The sequence below is a fragment of the Oratosquilla oratoria genome, chromosome 5 (assembly GCF_046742065.1).
Source record: "Oratosquilla oratoria isolate Oo_2021 chromosome 5, ASM4674206v1, whole genome shotgun sequence".
In the NCBI taxonomy this organism is placed as follows: Eukaryota; Metazoa; Arthropoda; class Malacostraca; order Stomatopoda; family Squillidae; genus Oratosquilla; species Oratosquilla oratoria.
The window spans coordinates 78673729-78697935 of NC_134781.1; the positions used below are offsets into that span (position 1 = coordinate 78673729).

General features: G+C 40.1%; 1 protein-coding gene across 2 annotated transcripts; it reads right to left on the reverse strand.

Moving 5' to 3' along the window:
- Window positions 1–1802: 1802 nt before the first annotated feature.
- LOC143025595 (RNA polymerase II subunit A C-terminal domain phosphatase-like) lies at window positions 1803–23724 on the reverse strand. 2 transcript variants are annotated; one of them, XM_076185516.1, is made up of 10 exons: window positions 23562–23724; window positions 20118–20281; window positions 17157–17310; window positions 15810–15935; window positions 15443–15684; window positions 12903–13093; window positions 9171–10297; window positions 5234–5309; window positions 4757–4975; window positions 1803–4587 (listed from the first exon to the last, which is right to left on the reverse strand). In XM_076185516.1, the coding sequence occupies exons 1-10, from the start codon at window positions 23634–23636 to the stop codon at window positions 4262–4264; spliced, it is 2700 nt and encodes an 899-aa protein (XP_076041631.1). In that variant the 5' UTR covers window positions 23637–23724; the 3' UTR covers window positions 1803–4261. The 2 variants fall into 2 exon arrangements, with proteins under 2 accessions (XP_076041631.1, XP_076041630.1); XM_076185515.1 differs by having other exon boundaries at window positions 5141–5309.
- Between the last annotated feature and the right edge of the window lie 483 nt (window positions 23725–24207).

Consider the following 24207-nt stretch of genomic DNA (forward strand, 5'->3'; position numbering starts at 1 on the left):
TGTTCAAGGAACCCACACAGAGACCTTGCTGGAGGTTCACCCTAGGTCTGGTTAGGCATGTTTGCGTTTCATGTGCAGTGCTCTAGCAACCTGTACAGCTGTGAATTCCTACAAGAGCAGGTTGTGGGCCTGCCCGCACCATGAGTGTTTATGATTGTCATGTGCATATATCAATGTTTTGCCCTCCCGCCCATCACCTTGGCACTAGGGGGTAGGCAGACATATACTGTGCTGTGTCAACTCGGGCAGTAGCTGTTTGATTAAGGGTGTGCCTAGCCTAAATATTCATGTCCGACGGTCCAACCAACTTGCCCCTCTGAGCCAAGGGTGGCCATCTGCCATGATCTGAATAGAGGACCAATAAGGCACATTGCTAGTCCTTGTACTGGGGCATCACTAAGCCTTCAAAACTCATTTCCAGGACCTGCAGGGATGCCATGCATGGCCAGCATGATTAGTGACTTGAGACAAGGTTGGATGACCATGGACACATTATTCATCTGCCCTTTCCATGGACCACTGTGGTCATACCCCATCTGGGTGTCCAGCACACCCTCTCCACCACAGGCTCTCCCCATCACTAAAGCTTCCTATCACCACCACAATCTCCCTCACCATCACAAGTTCCCCACTGCCATCACAAGCTTCCCACCACCACCACAAATGGTCTTACTGTATTCCTGATTCAGGCTATGGGTCAGAGAAAGGGTTGGTTCTTCCTTCACATTGAGCTGAAAGCAAAATACAGAGGGCAAAAAAGATGGGTGTGGAATGGGTGCACATTTTTGGCGAGCCACCTCCCTTGGTGTAAGAGGCCTTGTTATATATATGCAAAATGTTGCTAATAGTTTTTTTTTTTGTAGGAAGTTGTGGAGAGATAGTATAGGTTGAATCACTGGCTGGTAAGGTTGGGTAGGTATGGCAATGCAATGTTGCATAGTGGGGATTCAATCATTGGCTCTGGTACCGACAGTTTTCACATCAGTGATGGTGGCTATTTTTCCTTCTGTTGAGGTGGGTCAGTTGTTAAAGTATTGCCATTAATGTGATCAGGGTGGTTCCTAAAGAGGGCTGCTCAGTCACTGGCTACTACCAAGTTGTGGTTCCCCACATATAATTACAGAATGACCACGGAGCTTGCACCGCCATCCATACAAATTGTAACTAAGAGCTTCCAGATATCACCTTCTCTTGTGCCCACTATTATGCACCATCACCAAAGGACTTTCTGGTGATTGTTACATAGCAGGAGGGAAGTTGAGTGACTGAATATATCAGACTCAGTTGCATCTTCATCTTGGCAACTCCCTGGTGGGAGTAGGTTCTAAGACACACCACATGGAGGTGATAGGGCTACAGTTGGTCTTCCTCTTCCAGATGTACAGTCCTAAGTCTTGCCTTGCGATTCTGTTAATTTTCTTTGCAAGGATATGTGACAAGAAGATTTGCTGAACCTTGGAACAGGATTCATAACAAAGATATCTGTAGAACCTTCACTCCCTAACCTTACTTGGATTTGGATCCCTCAGACACTGCATTCCTGGACTTGAAGGCAGAGGATTTCTCACCTATACCAGATTGTGTACTGAAAAGAGAATGCTGGGACGTCATTCAGCTACAACTTCAAAATAAAAATAATCAAGTCACTGAACTCTTTGTATACCCACTCCCAACTCATGACACCTATGTAGGCATTGTTATATGGAAGAGGTTAAGCCCAAGATGTTCAACCATTGTTTCATCACATGGAGACCCCTACTCGTTATCAACTCTAGATGGCCAAGTTCAATCAAAGGCATTAGAAAAAGAGCAAAAACAGTTTATTTGTTTCAGTTTTTACAGAAATTTTAGAAGGTGTGCAGATCAGTGATATTTGTCTACACTTAGGTATTATGCTGCTAAGACCTTAAAACTCATCATAAAGATCTTTTTACCATCCTCACATAACATTTCACCGATGATGAATAAATATACACAATTTTTTTTATTTGTCCTCATCAAAATGAAGTCCATCCACCCTAACTTAGTTTCCACATACAACCTTATGAAGAGTAAATCTGAGGTCAGGAGAAATTGACGACTTACACACAATTTCCAATGCCATATAACTGTAAAGACTTACACATATCACAGATTACATGTATTCTGCAACACACTCATCCACCACATCAAACATTCCTTTTGGATTTCTGAACAACAAAATGAGAAAGAGTACCCTTAAGCAACATACAACTAATATATTGTGTCCTACAAAATCTATTTGGATTGTTAAAATGAACATGAAAATATTGGCAGGGCATCAAATACCCCTCTAGCTTAACAAAATTGCACTACAGTGAATCACATTCCTTTGTGACGAAATCATGAAGCCTCTATTTTGTTTAGGCCAGAGCTCCTACCCAGCTCACAATATATCGATTCCCCTGATACTTTCCATATTTCCTAGAATAATTCCTGACGGCATGTCTATTCCTGAGACTCTTAATAATGAACACGTTTTGAATATGTTCCTTGTAAAACAGATCAGATTTTTACTTGAGTGTAATGACAACTAAAAGGATCATACTCTGACAACGTTTACGTAGACTTGTACTTGAACTTTGTGGCCGCCTGAGTTCCGAATGTAATCTTTACAGCAACATGTACCAAAAATAAAAACATCACATATATTCAACATAAATCTTATCAGGTATTTGCTCTTTTTTTTTATTTTCCTACAGCTCCTAGTCCTTTAAAAGGTGTAACCTTCATGTCGCAACTACAGAAGTAGCTCCATCCTGCAATCTGACACCAGAATCCATAATTAAAACAAGGTTAATCAAAAACACTCACCAGATACCAGACAATGGTTTACGATGGTTCTGAAGGACTGACGCCCTTGTGCTTTCAACATCCACCATTTGGTATGGTATTCTCTACAAACCAGCAAGTATCAGAATGACTACTAAATGCCCCATGAAATCTACATTCTAGTTTCTCCTTAATCTCTGCCCATTTTTTCCTATCAAAGTGCACTTACAGCCTACACAATCCGCCAGGAACCAAGTGATTTTTAATCACAAGTATCCTGGATTACTGGGACTCTAAAGTAACTGATGTTAAATCTTAGCCTTGCCTATGAGTAAATTCATTAACCCAATGTAACTATCATAATTTAAATTACACGGAGTCCATCTATTCATAACATCAAGAACTTGATATATAAGTTAATTTTCTCTAGACTTCACCCCAAATTTTCTCCATACATACTTACAACCTTGATATAAAAATAAAAGTTAGGAACTAATACTTTCTACCTATTAATGGCTCTAGTGCTATGTTTTACACAAGATATCAAAATAAAAGAAAATAAAAAAAGATTCTAATACGTCCGAAGACCTCCATGAACCAATTTGTCAATTCCTCTGCTTAACTCCTTCAACAAATACAAATTTTACGTATCTTGTCCCAGTTAAGGTCGAGCATTTCTCAACAGATAAGGGGGCAAATGTCAACCTGAAGGCATCTTGATTAACGGAGACTCCCTTCTGGCCCATTTGCCCACTCTTGACTGCATCAAATGGCCTGTCCTTAGTCGGAAATAAATCCTGAACATACATCACTGTGTCAAAGTGATTAAGTATAAAACAAAGTCTATGCGTCCACTATTACCTCAACAGAGGAACAAAAGCCTCTTCATTTACATGTTCCCCCAAAACGGAACCAATGACTTCAATCATCTTTAAGCCTAAATTTGACCATACAGAAATACTTTATATATACATAACATTGTATGAGTGTAAGCATGCGTGAGATGTGCATACATACAAACATATATACAAGTAAAAATTTGTAAGATGTACAGCAAATGCTTTCTTGGTGAGAAACTGATTGTACAGGTTGCTGTCCGTAACACCACTTACAAACTTACCCACTTTAAACATAACCATACATTTTTTTTCTCAAATCTACATCATTCTATCTAGCTCTTTCTTATGTACCAACTCTACTTAAGACATAAAATTTCTGTTGAAATGTTTTTCCGTAACATTCTTTCCTAAACTCACTCTTTACAACCCTGCATGCTGACGAGGTTACTTGGAACAGGTGAACTTATCACTACTGATCTGCAGCAGCATAAGGAATAAATACATCATGTAATTCCTAAACTAATTCCTTTCTCCCCATGATAAAAATAAAAAGTCTCTCAGTCTTGTTATTGAACCACAACAAAAATTGGTCCAAAGTATCCTGAAGCATTAGTTTTGTCTCTTGGGCTGAATCAGTCCCACAATTCACGCTCTAAATCTGCTCCCAACTTCCCCCAGTCATCTCCACCATCTTCACTATCATCCTCATTGTCATTATCCTCATCACTGTCATCACTTGGCAAAGGCCCACCTTGTCTAAATTTTATACTTGGCAATTCATCTTCATCCTCATCACTACTCTCAGCATTTTCTGTGACACTTCTTCTCTTTTTAATGATCCTTGTACTTTCTGTTTCCTCACGGGTATCTTCCTCCTCTTCTTCATCCAGTGAGCGCTTATTGGGTGGTGCATCTTCATCAGAACTGTTTCCTTCACTTTCTGTCCATTCGCTTCGGCCTACAAAAAAAGTACATATATTTATACACATGATATCTGAAGACTGCAGGTCTTTTGCAAAAGAGACAAGGGGCAAATGAATGAATCATACATATACATATGTGTATATATATATATATACATACATATATGGATTAAACAACCATTAATACTGTATTCTGACACTTACTCTCCTCATTGCAGTCCACACCCTCCAGCATTTCTTCCACTTCCTTGTCCATGTCTTGCATGTCATCATTACTGAAGAAAGCTAATGGATTGATGTCACCAATCAATGAACCACTTGGCGTCCTCCTTCTGTCTTTGCTGGGTCCTGCTACAGCTTCTGATTCGTTCTCTTCTTCATTGTCATCATCGTACTCATCACCTTCCAACTCTATACCCTCATCTGGGCAAAACACATACTATAGTTTCCTAACAACAAATGTTACAAACTTAAATCATAAAATTTATCATGTATTCATGTAGCATAACCCAATATACATTCTTGTTAATACCAGACTACTGTTACTGAATGCAACTAAAAACAGAGCTGATTTTTGTTACTGCTTACCAAGAGAGGAAAAGCTTATTTTCTTTTGTCGTGTCAAATCAGGTGAGTAACAATGCAACGGAGGTGTTCTCTTAACATCCCCCTCAGACTCACTTGTTAATAAAAACAGTTGTTCTTCAACATGTTCCCACCGTTCAGCACACGTCCAAAGCCAATTGGGTGTTACAATCTGTAAGTAATATGCATTTTAATGGTTTCTTGTAATCTCCTTTATCCATATGCTCTTAACCCCTTCCATACGGTGCCGCACACGTAGGCGTCATGGGGAGCGAGTGTATTCGCGAGGCTGCCATATCGGCGTCTTGATTATATTTATTGTAGTCGCCCCTCCATAATGACATTCTTTCTAATTCTTTTGTAATCGCATTTTCTATGGTTATCAAAATTCACGGGTGAAGAGAGAACGATCGATATAAGCGGTGACTATATTTTATGATGCGAGTATTATTACGACACGTCGTATGGCTGGCATTGGCTGCTGCCACCGAGATCTAAGTCCATGACGCCTACATGTGCGGCACCGTATGGAAGGGGTTAATTTCCTAGTTATATATTTGAGCCAAAGCAAAAAAGTTTTGAGCATCTGGGTTGCAGGTGACAGTGAATGGGAATGGATGTGGAGATCAATTAATAAAGGAAATGAACAAATGTATGACAACTTTTATGAGTGCATTGAACTGTTGTCTGTGTACATATTTTGTGTGTACTGGTTTCTGTTGTCAGTCCAGAGGATGAAGAGATAGAGCACCAAGTCTTTATCTTTAAACATATATAAATATATATATATATATATATTTAAATATATATATATAAAAGGAGAAGGAGTACTAAAATATGCTGAAGGAGGAGTGGGAGGGAGTAAAGGATGGAGCAGAGATGGGTGTGGAGGAGGAATGGGGATGGTTCAAGGAGGGAGTCATAAAGTGTGCAAGGATGGTGTGTGGAACAAGAAGGACAGGGGGAAATAGAAGAAAGGGTAGTGAATGGTGGGATGAGGAAACAAAGAAGGTTATAGAAGAGAAGAAGCGAGCTTTCACAGATTGGTTACAAAAGAGGACGAGGGAGTCATATGAGACGTACAAAGAAAAGAAAAGAGAAGTAAAGCAAAAGGTAAAGGAGGCAAAGAGGAGAGCAGATGTGAAGTGGGGTAAGAGTATGACAGAAAATTTTGAAAGTAATAAAAAGATGTTTTGGAAAGAAAGTAAGAGAGGAAGAGGAGGCGAATCAAGTAGAGAAGAAAAGGTAAAAGGTGCAGAGATGATAATGGAAGAGAAGGCAGTAAGGGGAAGATGGGCAGAATATTTTAGGGAGTTGCTAAATGTGAAGGAGGATAGGGAAGAAAAGATAGCTGCAGTGGGAAATGCGAAGAAAATGAGAGTGATGAGTGAGGAGAATGGAGGAGAAATAAGGAAGGATGAGGTGAAGGCAGTTGTTAAGATGATGAAAGCAGGTAAGGCACCTGGTCTGGATGGATGCCATGCAGAATGTCTGAAAAAGGGAGGTACAGTGATGGTGGACTGGTTGGTGAGGTTATTTAATGTTTGCTGGAGAGAGGGTAGAGTACCGGAGGACTGGAGAAGTGCCTGTATAGTTCCTCTTTACAAGGGAAAAGGGGACAAGTGTGAATGTAGTAGTTTCAGAGGGATTAGCTTGTTAAGTGTAGTAGGGAAGGCTTATGGGAGGATCTTGATTGAGAGGATTAGGAGAGGAACAGAAGGAGTAATTGGTGAGGAACAGTGTGGATTTAGGACAGGTAGAGGTTGTGTAGATCAGATCTTTGTGGTAAGACAGATATGTGAGAAAGCTATAGGAAAGGGGAAGGATGTTTTTTGGGCTTTTATGGATCTGGAAAAGGCTTATGATAGGGTAGACAGAAAGGCACTGTGGGAGGTTATGCAGATTTATGGGATAGGAGGAAAGCTTTTGGGAGCTGTCAAGAGTTTTTATGAGAGTAGTAGAGCTTGTGTCAGGATTAGAAATGGAGAGAGTGAGTGGTTTGAAGTAAAGGTGGGACTTCGTCAAGGATGCGTTATGTCGCCCTGGTTGTTCAACTTATACATGGATGGGGTGGTGCGAGAGGTGAATGCTAGGGTAGTGGGTCAGGGATTGGAGATGGTTCAAGAAAATGGAGAAAAGTGGGAGGTGAGCCAGCTGTTGTTTGCGGACGACACTGCGCTTGTGGCAGGGTCGGAGGAGGGATTGAGGAAGCTGGTGGCAGAGTTTGGGAGAGTATGTGATAGAAGAAAGCTAAAGATAAATGTGGATAAAAGTAAGGTGATGAGATGTACAAGGGGTGAAAGTGGCAGTAGACTGGAAGTGAACATTAAGGGAGAGCGACTGGAGGTAGTGGATAGTTTTAGATACTTGGGTGCAAGTGTAGCAGGAAAAGGTGGAGTGAAGGTGGAGGTAGAATGTTGATTGAGAGAAGCGAGTAAATGCCTTGGTGGATTAAAGAGTGTAATGAGAAATAGACATTTAGGAATGGATGGTAAAAGGAGACTGTATGAAGGGGTGACTGTACCAACAGCACTGTATGGGGCAGAAACACAGAACATAAGAGAAGAAGAGAGGAGGAGTTTAAATGTGTTTGATATGAATTGTCTGAGAAGTATAGTAGGGGTTACTAGGCTGGATAGAGTGAAACATGAGGAGGTGAGGAGGAGAACAGGGGTGAAAAAGGAGCTGGGCGATAGGGTTGATGAAAGAATATTAGGATGGTTTGGACACATGGAAAGAATGAGTGAAGAAAGACTAGTAAAATAGGTATGGAAGGCAGATGTGGAGGGAGTGAACATGAGGGGACGTCCTAGGATGAGGTGGATGGATGGGGTGAAGGGGGCTTTGGGGAAGAGGGGAATGTCTGTTGAGGAAGGAAGGGAGAGGATGGAAGACAGGTGAGTGGAGAATGGTTGTATATGGATGATGTTGTGATTGCACGAGGAGGAATGGGCGGGGGGGTGAGGTAGTATGTGTGAGTAAATTTTGACGCAGCCCAAAGGGATTTCTCCCCGTCCTCTCCTTATATGCAAGGGGGGACGGAGAGGGGGGGTCGCCGATTAAATGAAGCGGCCTTGCTGTGGATGTGCTGTGTCTTGCGACACTGCTTCTGACCCAGGGCGGTGGGCAAGGTGCAGGGATGACCCGTCATCCAGGAGGTGCTCAGATGAGAGGGAGGGTGGGAGGGGTGTGGAGTGTATTCAGGGATGAAATGGGTGGGAGTGTTTTTATGCCTTTCCCTTTTTGGCTACCTCCCTTGAAAGGGGGAAAAAGCCTTGGTATATGTATGTATGTATGTATATATAATATATATACATACATACATATAATATATATACATACATATATATACCGAGGCTTTTTCCCCCTTACAAGGGAGGTAGCCAAAAAGGAAAAGGCATAAATTTATTCCCACCCATTCCATCCCTGAATACACTCCACACCCCTCCACCCTTCCTTAAGGGAGAGCCAAAAAATAAAGGCATAAAATCTACTCCCACCCCACATACCCCACTCCCATTTATAAATTGACACAGCCTGAAGGGATTTCTCCTCATTGTCTCCATTTTTGCACAAGGGGACAGAGAGGGGGGTGTCACAAACTTAATGAAGTGACCTTGCTGCAGATATGTTGTGTCTTGCGACATTACAGTACTTCTAACCCAAGGCAGTGGGTAAGATGCAAGGATGGCCCATCATTCAGGAGGAGCCAAGATAAGAGGGAGGGAGGGGGGTGGATGTAAGTGAAGTATGTGGGGATAGAATGGGTGGGAGTGGATTTTATGCCTCTGTTTTTTGGCTGCCTCCCTTGTAAGTGGGGAAAAAGCCTTTGGTACATGTATGTATATAGACAGATGGGTGAAGGTGATACAGTTATCTTAGGTATAGGGTATAGGTGAATTTAAAGATGAGCGGCAGGGAGATGATTCTGTTTGACATACGTCTCACAAGACCGCTTTGTGCAGGCTCCCTAGTGGAAAAAAGTCAAACAAGATTAAAACAAGCTACATGACTGATTAAAATTGCTACTCACTTTGACATTCTTGTATTTACGAGCTTGATGAACCTTCTCTGTGTGAAGGTTTGCAGCCACCACATGTGTTGTATACTTCTTTTCCTTGTCATCACGTTCCCTCATGCCTTTCCCTCGAACAACCAGCCGCTCTGTGACAATTGCACCCAGACTTATTGCAATCTGGTATGGTTTTGACTCCTGGAGTTTTATGTGCTGTGGTACCACACCCGAGAAGACTAAATGACACCCAGCAAGAACTTTGCTTCGCACATATGGAACTAAAACTTTTAGGTCAGGCAAATTATCCATTTTGTCTATTGTGTTGGTATCATACATCATGTAGAACGCTTCATGTAATTTTCGAAGTATTTCTTCTAAGTATAAAAGGTAGTCATCACAATCGGAAACATCTAAGACCTTTCCATCATTGTTTACAGAATTCTGATTCTCTAAATTAAATTCTTCTTTTCTGTTCATATTCATTTCTTCTTCTTTTCTGTTCATATTCATTTCTTCTTCTTTTCTGTTCATATTCATTTCTTCTTCTTTTCTGTTCATATTCATTTCTTCTTCTTTTCTGTTCATATTCATTTCTTCTTCTTTTCTGTTCATATTCATTTCTTCTTCTTTTCTGTTCATATTCATTTCTTCTTCTTTTCTGTTCATATTCACTTCTTCTTCTTTTTTGTTCATATTCACTTCTTCTTCTTTTTTGTCTTCTTCATTCAAACTTTTATTCTGTTTTCTTGTTTCTTTTTCATTCTCGGATAAACTTTCTTCCTCACCTTTAACACAATTTTTCTCTTCTTTGATACTGTCATCCACAGCATTGTCCTCACCTTTTTCTGACACCTGATTATCATCTTTTTCTACATTTTCCCCATCTACACTTGTTTCTACAACCTTTGGATCACCTATTCCACCTGTCCTGTTTTCTTGTTCAGTTTGATTAACTTCATCCACCTCAATACCACTTTCAGTTCTTTCAAATGTCTGTTTAGCATCTGTTTTATCACTACTTTCACTTTTACTCTCTTCACTTGATTTTTCCTCAGATTGATCCGAGTCATTGCCACTGTCCTTTTCACCTTGGTCCCCATCTTCTTCCTTTGCATCTTCTCCATCTCCAGCTTCTTTGTTTGTACCTGAAAGCACATAATTTGATATGATCAAAAGGGCATACTTTAACTAATAAATCATGCATACATATGGGTGTGGCTGTGTCACAGCAAACAACTGCATTACACCCAAACAAAACCACATTCATCACTCCTCCCTTCTTAGCACCCTGTGGGTGAAAAGTCATCCCAGGCAGTGGGCAGGAGACAGGGATGACCCCTCATCCATGAGGAGCTAAGATGAAAGATAAATGTGTGACGAACAGGAGTGGAATGGGTGTAGGTGGGTGCATACCTTGGCTGGCTACCTCCCTTATAAGGGGGAAAAGGCCCATTGATATACAGATAGATAGAACCTCATGGCAACAATTAATCAACTAATTAATTTCTTTTGAAAACATCCTTTTTATTCTTTTCCAAATTCTATATCAAACACTCAAAGCCAGTACATCCATCTTTCTTCTCACAAACATACTGCCTATCTCTTCCCTTTTACTCTCATCTGTACCACATCCACGCACATAAAAAGACCCAAACCTTAGGGTACTGGTTGGAAAGCTCCCAGACCCTCTTATGGATAGTTTTAGATACTTGGGTGGATAGTTTTAGATACCTGGGTGCGAATGTGACAGGAAAGGGAGGAGTGGGGGTGGAGGTAGAATGTAGATTGAGAGAAGCGAATAAATGCCTTGGTGGATTAAAAAGTGTAATGAGAAATAGACATCTGGGAATGGATGCTAAGAGGAGGTTATATGAAGGAGTGATTGTGCCAACAGCAATGTACGGGGCAGAAACATGGAACATGAGAGAGGAGGAGAGAAGGAGTTTGAATGTGTTTGAGATGAAATGTCTGAGAAGTATGATAGGGGTTACTCGGCTAGATAGAGTGAGAAATGAGGAGGTGAGAAGGAGAACAGGGGTGGAAAGGGAGCTGGGAGATAGGGTTGATGAAAGAGTATTAGGATGGTTTGGACACATGGAAAGAATGAGTGAAGAAAGATTAGTAAAAGAAGTGTGGAAGGTGGAGGTGGAAGGAGTGAATATGAGGGGGCGTCCTAGGATGAGATGGATGGATGGGGTGAAAGGGGCTTTACAAAAGAGAGGAATGTCTGTGGAGGAAGGGCGGGAGAGGACAGAAGATAGAGGTGAATGGAGAAGGGTTGTGTATAGATGAGGCTGTGATGCATGATGGGGAGTGGGTGGGGGATGGGGGGTGAGGAAGTATGTATGAAAAAAATTTGACGCAGCCCGAAGGGATTTCTCCCCGTCTTCTCCTTTTCTGCATGAGGGGACGGAGAGGGGGGGGGGGGTCGCCAAATTTATGAAGCGGCCTTGCTGTGGATGTGCTGTGTCTTGCGACACTGCTTGTGACCCAGGGCAGTGGACAGGATGCAGGGATGACCCGTCATCCAGGAGGTGCCAAGATAGAAGGGAAGGAGGAGGGTGGAGGGGAGTGGAATATATGGGAAATGAAATGGGTGGGAATTATTTCTATGCCTTTTTCTTTTTGGCTACCCCCTGTGTAAGGGGGAAAAAGCCTTTGGTCTATGTATGTATGTATAACAAACACCTACCCAACCTCATATCTGCCCTCCTCTAGGTTTCCCTCATCACGCATCTTCTTTTATATCTCTCATATACCATTACTCAAATGCCCACTTCATTTCCAACATCACTGCCTTCACTTCTTCATCCCAACCATTCACTGCTTCATTTGTCCAATCTCCTCATCCCATACAGTCTTTAGCACTTCCTCCTTGAATCACCTATTTTTCTTTTGCTCGCCTTTCCCTTTTATTTTTCACTATATCCTTTACCATTTAGAATTATTTCTTTTTCTCCTCATCCAGATCTTTTTTTCTTTTTCTACTCATCTAGAATTCTCTTTGCCTCCTTCAGGCTACATACATTGATGACCAGTTTAACATTGCAAAACTCCCCCTATCAGGACGCTAGGATGGTGTGAAATTTAATGAACCATGCCCTAGGTCCAATTCACCAGTGGCAGGGTTCAAACAGCCATCACCTTGACCTCTACTACAAATAGCAACACCCTAACCCACTCATCCAGTGAGCTACACACATCCATTAATGTCCACTTGACTACCTTCTCACAAATCACCCTAGCTCACATATACCCAAGTATATCTTATTAATAATGCATTTATTTGGTTAATTAAAAGTTGCATTGGGGATTACAACTTCAGAAGTGGATATATATTTTTTTTAGATCCAAACATTGTTACACCCCCAATTTGCCTGGATACTTGAAGTTTCATTGCACTAAATTTTGAATTATTTCACCCTCCTCCATATTATCATACCAATAAACGTCTCTCGACAAAAAATGTATACACACGTACAATAGATAAATTTATGTTGATTTCTTTCTATGAACACATAAAGCCCTTTAACCATATTGATGACTACATATATTCTAGATAAACAAGATAATTTCAATATCATTTCATTCAGCTTCATGCCACTTCATGCTGAAGACATTTGGACTATCAAGTGAATTCTATTATCCCATGCCTTTACAGATCTTATTCTAATGCCAATGAAGGTGAACATCAATAACTACATTACTCTCCTTCTCCCAACAAAAACATAAACCACCATGATTACTAACACAGAGATGAGAAGTCATGTCCCTTCTTTTCGTCATTCTCCTTCTTCTGCAGCCCTGGCGGAGCATTAATGTCTCCAGTGTGCTTGAAAAAGTGGTACGGCAGCACCTGGACCACATTTGGAGCAAAGTTCCAAACATCTGTTCGGTCATCGATGATGCAAACCATGTTGTCTCCACATGGAAACAATGAACTGTAAAAAGGTAATAATAAATTAGATGCTGTGAACTTGGATATGCATAAATCATTCACACTTTTCTAAATTTAAGGTATATACAGGCAGTGAGTTTTCTAATAAACAAATTTTGTTAAAGGTGATGCAGTTTTCTACGTTAATAATTTTCTTGCAGATACTTTCTAAAGATCTCACTAATCGCTGTGTAGCAGGGTCCAAACTAGACCCTGTTACATGATGATTAGTGAGATCTTTAGAGTATCTGCAAGAAAATTATCAATGCACAAAACAGCATCACCTTCAACAAAACTTTTCTAAATTTCTAATAACCATGACTATTTACAGTTTCACTGTATGCATACTAGATGAAGGTGAGGACCTCAACCCATGCCATCTAAAGGTTGCTGCACATTAGATATTTCCCACTAGCATGCTATTTGCTTTTGCTACTTCATGAGAGAAGAAATTACTTCAATTATGATCTTTTGTGTTTCAAATATCCAAAAATGGAGCTGTGAGAATTCCCACCTTGACCCACCCACACACTTAATGGAGATCACAAGGTACTGTACCGCGACTCCGGTAAAGCTAATGACTAGCTAACCACAACCTTTCTCAAGTGTCTGTCTTTTCAGGGAGATGTTGCAACCATGCTACCAATGCCACCATACAATGTGATCCCATGACATGATCTAGGTACAAGATCCCCTGAGCAGCCTACCCTGATGCACTAACCTCTTCAACATCACCCAAGATATACAGGACAACTTCAGTCCTACGGGAGTAACTGAGCACCAAGGCTTGCTACTCTGTGGCAAACAGACCACCGCCTGCTGCTACCCCTGCAGTCTGATAGCCAGCCCTACCCCCGCCTTTAAGTTTCGGCCCCGTCATGAGGACAACTCCCCTGACAATTTCTTGTTGAGGCTCCACACAACTTCACTTCCAGCCTCAACTTCCATGAGGTCATGTTAGGAAGATTGTCCTCACTCGCCCTACTCCCTTCCTCATCTCTTTTACTGGCCTGTCCCATGTCCTAGATGACCTGCAAAGAGGTTCCACGGGGACATACTTGTGCCACCCAGCTGCATCAGATTGACCAAAGCTTCCTTGAGGCCCACAGGTGGGATAAAGCCTCCTTGAGGAACTCACATGAAGTACCAGCATCAGTCCCAGTGATGACTGAACCCGAGCCTTGCCTGACCACATGATGATGAACAATACTTCTTTGAGGAACACATGTGCAGTAACAGCCCCCATTCTCTCTGTCTTCATGAGTCACCGGCATGAAAATGTTATGTATCTGACTTCCCAGGCATTGACTTTGACCTACCACTAATTAAAGCACAGGTCATGACCTACCCATGTATACAAAGACTGGACAAATGCCAAAGATTCAGACTGGCTTGGAGCATCACACTGTGAGCCTGGCTCGCTGCTCCATCGGTTTCTCACCTCCTCCCCCTTCTCCCAACAAGCAGACCAAGTTAGGACATGACTTGAAACACACAGTTGTCACCTCCCTTGCCGTCTATCCCTCCTTTCTCACACTTAGTGCAAGCTATCATTATTGATGCCCAACATTAATTTCTAAATAAATAAACTCTATCTGAGTTTGCCTTGAAAGCAACCTAACATCTGACACCCAATATGAGCCAAGACAACCAGCCTAACAATAACCCTAGTTGTTTCTACTCAAAGTAGCAAAGCAAGTAGCATGCTAGCCTAATGTGCCACCACCTTTACAGGAACACTACTACCAGGCACTTGTCATTAGTCCCTGACAGTAATCTTGTTCATGATCCAGAGAAAGAATGTCAGTCTGCTTATGAAGAGGTTGAGAGATCTTAATGATGGGTAGCAAGTGGATGATTCTTTCTCACTAGACCACCACCTGCAGGTTAACTATACCCCAGCTCCAAAGAGGAAAGAGCAAGGGAGAGAATGAGAGAGAGAGACAGTGAGACAGAAAGAGAGGAGAGGAAAAAGGAGAGGAGTGGAGAGGAGAGAGGAGAGGAGAGGAGAGGAGAGGAGAGAGGAGAGGAGTGGAGAGGAGAGAGGAGAGGAGTGACAGGATTGGAGAGAATGGAGAGGCAAGAGAGGAGAGGAGAGAATGGAGAGGAAAGAGGAACGAGTTTCACCTGGTTTTCTTCACTGGATAATAAATTCTTTACATCCATATTTACATTACACTGAAATATGTACGCAATCAGGATCTATTCATAACTAATAACTGAACTAATTGCCTGAAATAATTACTCATAATTTGTCCACCAGATCTAAGATACCTGAAAGAGTTGCTGGAAATCTATGTTATATTATCTATTTAAATATATAAATTTGTTTGACATGATTTTGATCACTTACTTTAAGTTCCCCTTCTTGGACATTGGATCCAAACATTCATTCCTTGACAGGATACGCTGTCCAAAAAGTTTCTGGTCTGGGTCTAGGAAATTTGCAATGTAGTGTGCATATTCCCGTACACCAAATGTACAAATGTGCAGTTCATAAAGCTTTGCCATGCTCTCCAGAAATTTGCGAGTGAAGGGTCGAAGCCTTGTGTGATACCATGGTCCATTACGGACAAGTTTGAAATGATAAACATCCTGAAAGAATATACATGATCAAAACTTTACAGGCTTAACCCTTACAACATAGGATTTCTGATGAGTATAGTACAGAAGAAAAAAAAAAAGAGAAAAAATTAAAAAGAAAAAATAATACAACTTACTTTGAGATTTGGGGGAATGTTGTCATTTGTCGTATGAATGAGGGTTTGATCAAGATCCACAAGCAACACTAATTTACGATGGACGAGAAGATTGCTGATATCCTTTTTGCCAATATCTTCTGCCTCCTGATAAGAGAAAGAAATATACAACTAAGTTCCAATCAATATATATTATATACATACATATACCAAAGGCTTTTCCCCCTTACAAGGGAGGTAGCCAAAAAACAAAGGCATAAAAACCATTCCCACCCATTCCATCCTTAATACACTCCACTCCCCTCCATCCTTCTTCTTATCTTGGCACCTCCTGAATGACAGGTCATCCCTGCATCTTGTCCACTGCCCTGGGTCAGAAGCAATGTCACAAGACACAGCACATCCACAGCAAGGCCGCTCCATTAAATCAGCGACCCCCCCACTCTCCGTCCCCTCATGCAGAAAAGGAGAAGATGGAGAGAATTCCCTTCGGGCTGCGTCAAATTTTTCTCACACATACTACCTCACCCCCCATCCCCCCACCCATTCCCTTAAAAAGACCTTTAAAAATGTCAAAGAAGAACCGAAATCCAACCCAGATAACATCACAAGAAAATGTCAAGCATAAAGTTATTTGTAGGGTCTCTCAACCCTACTCACCCATTTCATTACCCTTCATATGCACAGCTCAATGAATGAATGAATAAGTGGAAGGGGAAAGAAAAAGACGGTACAAAAACACTTCACATTCAGATCACAAGACAAACTCTCCAAGACTGACTACATTACCCCCTTCCTCCAACAAATCCCTACAGACATTAGCCCCCACAGAAAAATATAGACAGTCACCATCCAGCATGCCCTGCATCAGAGGCAATGTAGCAAGACAGCACATCCACAGCAAGGCTGCTTAATTTAATCAGCAACCCCCCACTCTCCGTCCCCTCATGCAGAAAAAAAGAAGATGAGAAATATCTTTGGGCTGCATCAAAAATATCATCTATATATATATACTTAGGGCTTTTTACCCCTCACAGGAGAGGTAGCCAAGTCAAAGGGCATACACCCACTCCAATCAACCACCCTTGTGTCCCTCTCATCTTAGCTTCTCATGGATGACAGGTCATCCCTGTACCTCGCCCACTACCCTGGGTCAGAAGCAATGCAAGACACAGTACATCCACAGCAAGGCTGCTTCACTTAATAGGTGACTCCCTCTAAAATAGTGAATGAGAAAGAAAGAAAGAAAGGAATGAAGGAAAGAAAAAAAAATGTTGAGTTTTACATAATGAAACCCTCTGTAAATACGTAGTCTGAACTGTAAATAAAATAAAATTTTAATGACAGCAAAAGTGAGAATTTACTTACACTCTTTGAAACTTTGAGATCAGGTATGGAGTGCAGCATAGACACAGCTTGGGTTTTAGGAACATATGCTTCGTCAACTGTAGCACCGCAATTACAACACATGTTGCCTAAAAGAGTAGCATGACTGCATTCCTCCACCTCAACCACACCAGCTCTGTAAACAAACACATGGAAGATATATTAAAATATACATACATACACATAACAAAGGTTTTTCCCCCTTACAAGGGAGGTAGCCAAAAAACAAATGCATAAAAATCATTCCCACCTATTTCATCCCTAATACACTCCACTCCCCTCCACCCTCTACCCTTCCTCTTACGAGTATCTTGGCACCTCCTGGATGATGGGTCATCGCTGTATCTTGTCCACTGCCCTGGGTCAGAAGCAGTGTTGCAAGACACAGTACATTCACAGCAAAGCTGCTTCGGTGCCCCCCCCCCCCTTCTCCATCCCCTCACGCAGAAAAGGAGAAGATGAGGAGAAATCCCTTTGGGCTGTGTCAAATTTTTCTCAAATATATTACCTCACCCCCCATCCCCATACCCATTCCACCTCATGCATCACAACAAACACAAGGAAGATATATTAAAATACAGAATGCTATAACTCACACATGCTGCAAGAAACAGGTATATAGGAAGAGGGGGGGAAGATATATGGGACCGGACCATGTAAAGTGTTTGAACCCTGGATAATTGCTGCTTCTAGACTTTTTCTCCTCATCTTGTCAGTTTCACATGAAATAAACTCAGCTTGGTCCCAGTCCATTAAGTGGTTGATGTTGCCTTGCCATGTGACACAGGTACTAGTGATCCTGTTGTTTCACACATCATTGCAATGTTCAGACATGCAAGTTTTTAGATCATGAGATAAGTGAACATCACAATGATGTGCAAAACACCACCAACGCTCTGTTTTAGTGTCCCTTCCTCATCCATTTTGAGATGTATAAATACCTTTGAGGTCATATTCTCCACCTGTATACTTGAAAATGTGAAATGTTGTACAGGGATTTTTCAATTTATGCTTGTTTAGAATGGTGTGGAAGGAGTGAACATGAGGGGGTGACCAAGGAGGAGATGGATGGATGGGGTAAAAGGGGCATTGGGAAAGAGGGAAATGTCTGTTGAGAAAGGATGGGAGAGGACAGAAGATAGGGGTGAATGAAGAATGGTTGTGTATGGATGATGCTGTGATGCATAAGGGGGAGTGGGTTGGGGATGGGTGGGGGAGGGAGTATGTATGAGAAATAAATTGACACAGCCTGAAGGGATTTCTCCCTGTCTTCTCCTTTTCTACATGAGGGGACAGAGAGGGGGGTTACCATATTAATGAAGTGGCCTTGCTGTGGATGTGCTGTGTCTTGTGACACTGCGTCTCCCCCAGGGCAGTGGACAAGATGCAGGGATGACCTGTCATCCAGGAGGTGCCAAGATAAGAAGGAGGGAAGAGGGTAGAGGGGAGTGGAGTATGTAGGGGATGGAATGGGTGGGAGTGGTTTCTATGCCTTTCTTTTTTGGCTACCTCCTGTGTAAGGGGGAAGAAAGCCTTTGGTATATGAATGTATTAATTATGCAATTTTGGAATAACACAAGGTACAAAACCTAATAAGCCATAGTAAAACTTAACTTCACTTTATTTGATTTCTTACAGTACACGATCCTTTCAGGAATGTATCCCTCACATGAATTAAGAAATCCCTGTACATTCACAAAAGGTTCCATCTTCACATGGTGCCTACTCTGACCATTTTGTCAGCAGTTGTCATTTCAAATTACCACTGGTTCAACCCAAAAGTACCCCCAAAACCCAATACCTCCTACATAATAAAACCAGACAAGAATATGTGCTCCCCCCACAATACATATACAACCACTCCTCGTTTAACGACGACAATTGGGACCAGCGCGGCGTCGTTAACCGAATTGGTCGTTAAGCGAAAGTGTATACATATACATACATGTACTGTATGTACAATGTCCAGCAATACATGTATCTTTATTTTCATGTATTTTCCCTCTTTTATACAGTACATTAAAGCTTTATTTACTGTTTATTTACGGTGGTTAGGTTCCTGAAATTACCATATATGACCAAATCCGCGTATATTGACATTCCATATTGAATACCAGGGTATTTTTTTAGTTTCGACCATGGGCGTAATATAGCAATAGAAAATTAATTATTAATTTTGTAAATTAAAATGTATCAACGTGATATGCAATTTTGTGTGCGGAAATGAAAGTAAAAAATACCATGCTACAAGAAAATATGCTAATGAACGAAGTCGGTAGCATAGGATCAGGACGCCATCTTGTCGTCTGCCAACGTCTCTCACGACGACGACAACGAGGACGAGCCGGATGACATTTAATTTGCAGGTAATGATTTATCAAACACAGGTTAGGTTAGTTTAGTTTAGGTTAGACGAATTTATCATCCTTTCATTTCTTCGACATCGGCATCTATCATAACAAACATGGTGTACCATTCGTCCGACATGACTTCGTTACTTACGAAATTTGTTTTAGCACCTTTTTTTTCCGCTCACAAAATTGCATATTACGTTGATACATTATAATTTACAAAATTAATAATTAATTTTCTATTGCTATATTGCGCCCTTGGTCGAAACTAAAAATTTACCACTACCGGTATATACTGTACCCCAGGTAGTTTTTTCAGCTTGCAGGATGGTAATGTAGACCTAACCTTCAGAACACTTTACCTCACAGGTAATATCCACCATACAAGTTCATTTATAACATCATACAAATTTGCCTCAGCCAACTTAATTATCGTACACGACGTCGTAACTTCGGGAGATTTACGTTAAACGAATGTCATAAAGCCCGTCGTTACTCCAAGTTGTCGTTAACCGAGTAGGTCATTAAACGAGGAGTGGGTGTACATGAAAATAATATATAACCCTATTTTCAACTTGCTAATACCACTTACCCTTCCATGATGACATCATCCATCTTGACAAGCACCTTACTGATGGTTCCTGTGAGCATGGACTTCACTACTTGTACAACGGCCTCTTTGTCACAGCATTGTAGCTCCAGAAGACGTTTCTTGTGGAATACCATTCCACCTGGTTTGATCAACACACTTTTCACCTGCAAGCATTTGTAAATATTAAATACTTGAAGTGCTCCTGTTCCACAAACACATGAAATTCCCTATGCACAAACCTCTGATATACAAAGATTCAAAGTAAGAAAAGGAAAAAGTGAGGAAATTTTTCAATATATGAATGGCATATGGTTCCATAGTATGAAGAGAAAAGAAAAGAAAAAAGAAAATAGCATATAGAACCAAATTTATCACATGTATCATGTGTTCATTCCTTATCTTCTTGTTACATGTATACTTTTCATCAAGCCTCCCAAGCACCCTTCTCTTTCTCTGTGGAGCCTCTCAAGAAAAAGAAATACAAAACCTTGACACTGGAGAGTATATTAGAAATTATAACAAAGCACAAAGAAAGGCAAGGTGTAAACAAGATCAAGTGTGCTATGGGTTTTGCTTTGTCTGCCATCGGTAGAGTGACAAAGAAATAAGAAATTTAAAAGAAGATGGCTCCTCTCTTCCCTCACACCAGTGACATGCAGTGTGTCACATACCTCACTACAATTGTTTGTTTGTTTTCCCTTCTGTACATAACAAACCCAGGGCAGTGGGCAAGATACAGGAATGACCCATCCTACATGAGGAGTTAAGATGAGAGGAAGAAACGGGTGGTGGATGGGAACAGAATGGATGGGAGAAGGTATATGCCTTTGATTTGACTACCCCTTCACACCAGTTTTAATTTCATTTATCTTTTATTGACATTACAACTGTAGATTAAAGAGCTTTACTATCTGTCTAGTACTTACATACATATACCAAAGGCTTTTCCCCCCTTACACGGGGGGTAGCCAAAAAGAAAAAGGCATAGAAATCACTCCCACCCATTTCATTTCCCATATATTCCACTCCCCTCCACCCTCCTCCCTTACTTTAGAGTTACTGGAACAATCTCCAAGTTTTATCAATGTTCTTATAGAATAAATTACTTCAATATACAAATTATCAACTAACAAAATTGTTTAAAGGTACATATCCCTTTTGTATGTAGGGGATTTCCTTTGCATGTAAAAACAACCCTGCGAGGTAAAAGGTGCAGATGGAAGTGATGGCTGTAAGGAGAAAGAGAGAATTTACCTAAATCAAGCTTCCTAATTGAGACAGTGGGAGAATTAAGAAGAGGTTTGGTTCCCCACCTCTTAGACTATTTAGCCAATTCCTCAGTCAATTATGTGCATGTATCATGACAGGCTTTGAACTTGGCTATTGAAGGTGTTGTAACGACAGTCTCAGGTATAGTATTTTAGAAAGTTGTTGAATGTGGAGGAAGTAAGGAAAGGATCGATTGTGGCAGCGGGAGGAGAGAAGGAAAATGACCAGGACACAGGAAAAGAAGAGGTACAAAGAATATTGAAAATGATGAAAGCCAGTAAGGGGTGGAGGAGGAACAAGATAGAGTTCACAAAGTGGGGCAGGTTATGTCCTCACAATATCTGGTCACATCGATATGTCAACATCATCATATCATCACACTGTCCCCAGGCCCAGATGCACATTGTATCTACTTAAGATTTGAGTAGTATTCCCAAAATCCCATCAAGTCTCTTACCTGTGTTTTCTATAATTGACAACATTACTGAGTGAATGAAAGCGAAATGAGATTTTAAGTTTATATATATATATATATATATATATATATATATATATATATATTTTTTTTTTTTTTTTTTTTTTTTTTTTTTTTTTTGAAGTGAAGAATTTCCTAGATGATCCCATGCCACTTTGTCCACTTGTCAGAACAGTTCTCCATTCAAGTTTTAAGCTCCTATGCATTTTTATACTTGATTAACAATGTCACTGAGATACAATATGTGAAACATGGAGTGTTATATTTATATGAATGTATGGCATATAAAAATAATAATAATAATAATAATACTTTCAAATTGTTAGATAAACATTAAACTTCTTATTTCATACTCAATCACTAACATTGTTATTCAAGTATAAAAAACCCTAATAAGCTTAAATCTCTATTGAAATTCTACTCTTCCGACCCATGAACGTTTTGACAAAGGAACCTTATAGAAATTGTTTTGAATTTAAAAAATAAATGCCACATTAATATAAAACCTCATGAAAAAAAAAAAAGATAAGCAAAAAACCTTAATTGAAACAATACCCAAATCTGTCGTACGGCAAACCTGAATTGAAACAACACCCAAATCTGCCTTAAAGCAGATACTGTATAAATGCTGACATTCAAAATATATGGCAATTACAAGGCATTTTGCTACATGGCCAGTTCATTACCAATAATTTCGCTATATTGTTCAGTCATTTTGATAATACTCTTTTTTTTACATTTGTGACTCTAATATGATAAAAAAATATGATGTATGCAGGTATATATAGTAACTTTGTAGGTCATGACAGAAGAATAATTTGCCTATTGAGGCAATCTGGCAATAGATAAAATAGTTTTCATTAGGGTAACTATGACCAAACTAAAGCGGAATGCACCCAGCTCTGGTAATGTGCATATATCACTGTTTTATAAATATCTGATGGATAATCTGGCTTTGTCGCAATTGAAGCTTTGATGTTGATGACACTTCAGATCACTCACTTGTTTACTGTCATATGTACTTATCTTAAATCAACAATGGGAAAAGGTCAATATAACAATCAAGGACAGACTTACACAGGCAAAAACACCATAACGCACAATTACCAAAGGGCGACATTACCCAACCCAGACACCAAACATTATAACTACTTCTGTGTATAAAACATGAAAGTGATGGTAAAACATAAGAAAGAATTAGGAAATGCTGAAGACCTAAATATATACTTCTACTATGTTTCACTCCATTACATAATCACTGGACACAGGTCATTATATGATTATGACCTCTGTATCCTGATCACTTTCTTTCCTTAACTGCTTTATTTTGTTGAATTATTTACTACCACCTCATATGAACCTATTCAATACTTTAGAAGATTCTCACGGGATCAACATACCTATATGAAAACAATAACCATGTCAAGGAATATGTTAAATCCTGCAATTCTACATCAGGATTTGATTTGTTCCTATCTCCACAACAATATCAACAGATGTTACAGATAATGTATGTCCACTAGCAATACTACAGTTCATATCCTATATAATTTCTCTGTTGTATGAATATGCGAGTATCTTTTTATTAAGTGTCAATGGTTAGCATACATCATCTAATTAGGCTAGCTTTAAGGACCTGACAGAGTTAAGCTTGTTTAGGGGGACTGGCCCAAGCGTCACACACTGTCTTAAATGCTTACCTTGTATCTTGTGCCTGGCTTTATACCATCTGCGGCACTTAGAGTTTGTGTATGAAATTTTCCTGCACAAGCCATGTCACATCCAATCAAGGCTGACAATTGCCAGCCCGATTGATTTAAAATTTGTATTTACAACTCAACTTGTTTTGATCTTCGAACGTAGTTACTGACGCACATCCACATAAAAACAAGCTATTTTTGTTTTTGTAATATATAAGACATTTATTTAATTCTTACAATATATTAAACTTAATGAAAATATTATACATAATCAAATTTTAATATTGATGTAGTTTTTATCATTGTTGTTGTTTAACAGTTGCATAACCGGGAAATATGAAATTAAGTGCGTAGAAACAAGTAATTTTGGAATATAAATTTCAAACGAGATGGGCAGATTGTTATGTAGTACAGATATCAAAGTAGTTTAATCACAGTAATTCATTGGTAATCTACATTTAGTAATCATCAATCCAACATTGCTCTTGAGGTACTTCTGAAATGCAATAGATAACATAAGATGAAGTCTCACTTTTAGATTTCGGCATTATCTAATATTCATGTTTGTTTTACGTCCGTGTTCACATTCTTTAGAATTGTATGGGATATCTTATTGGATGTTTACAACACAGGAGTGGAAAATCAT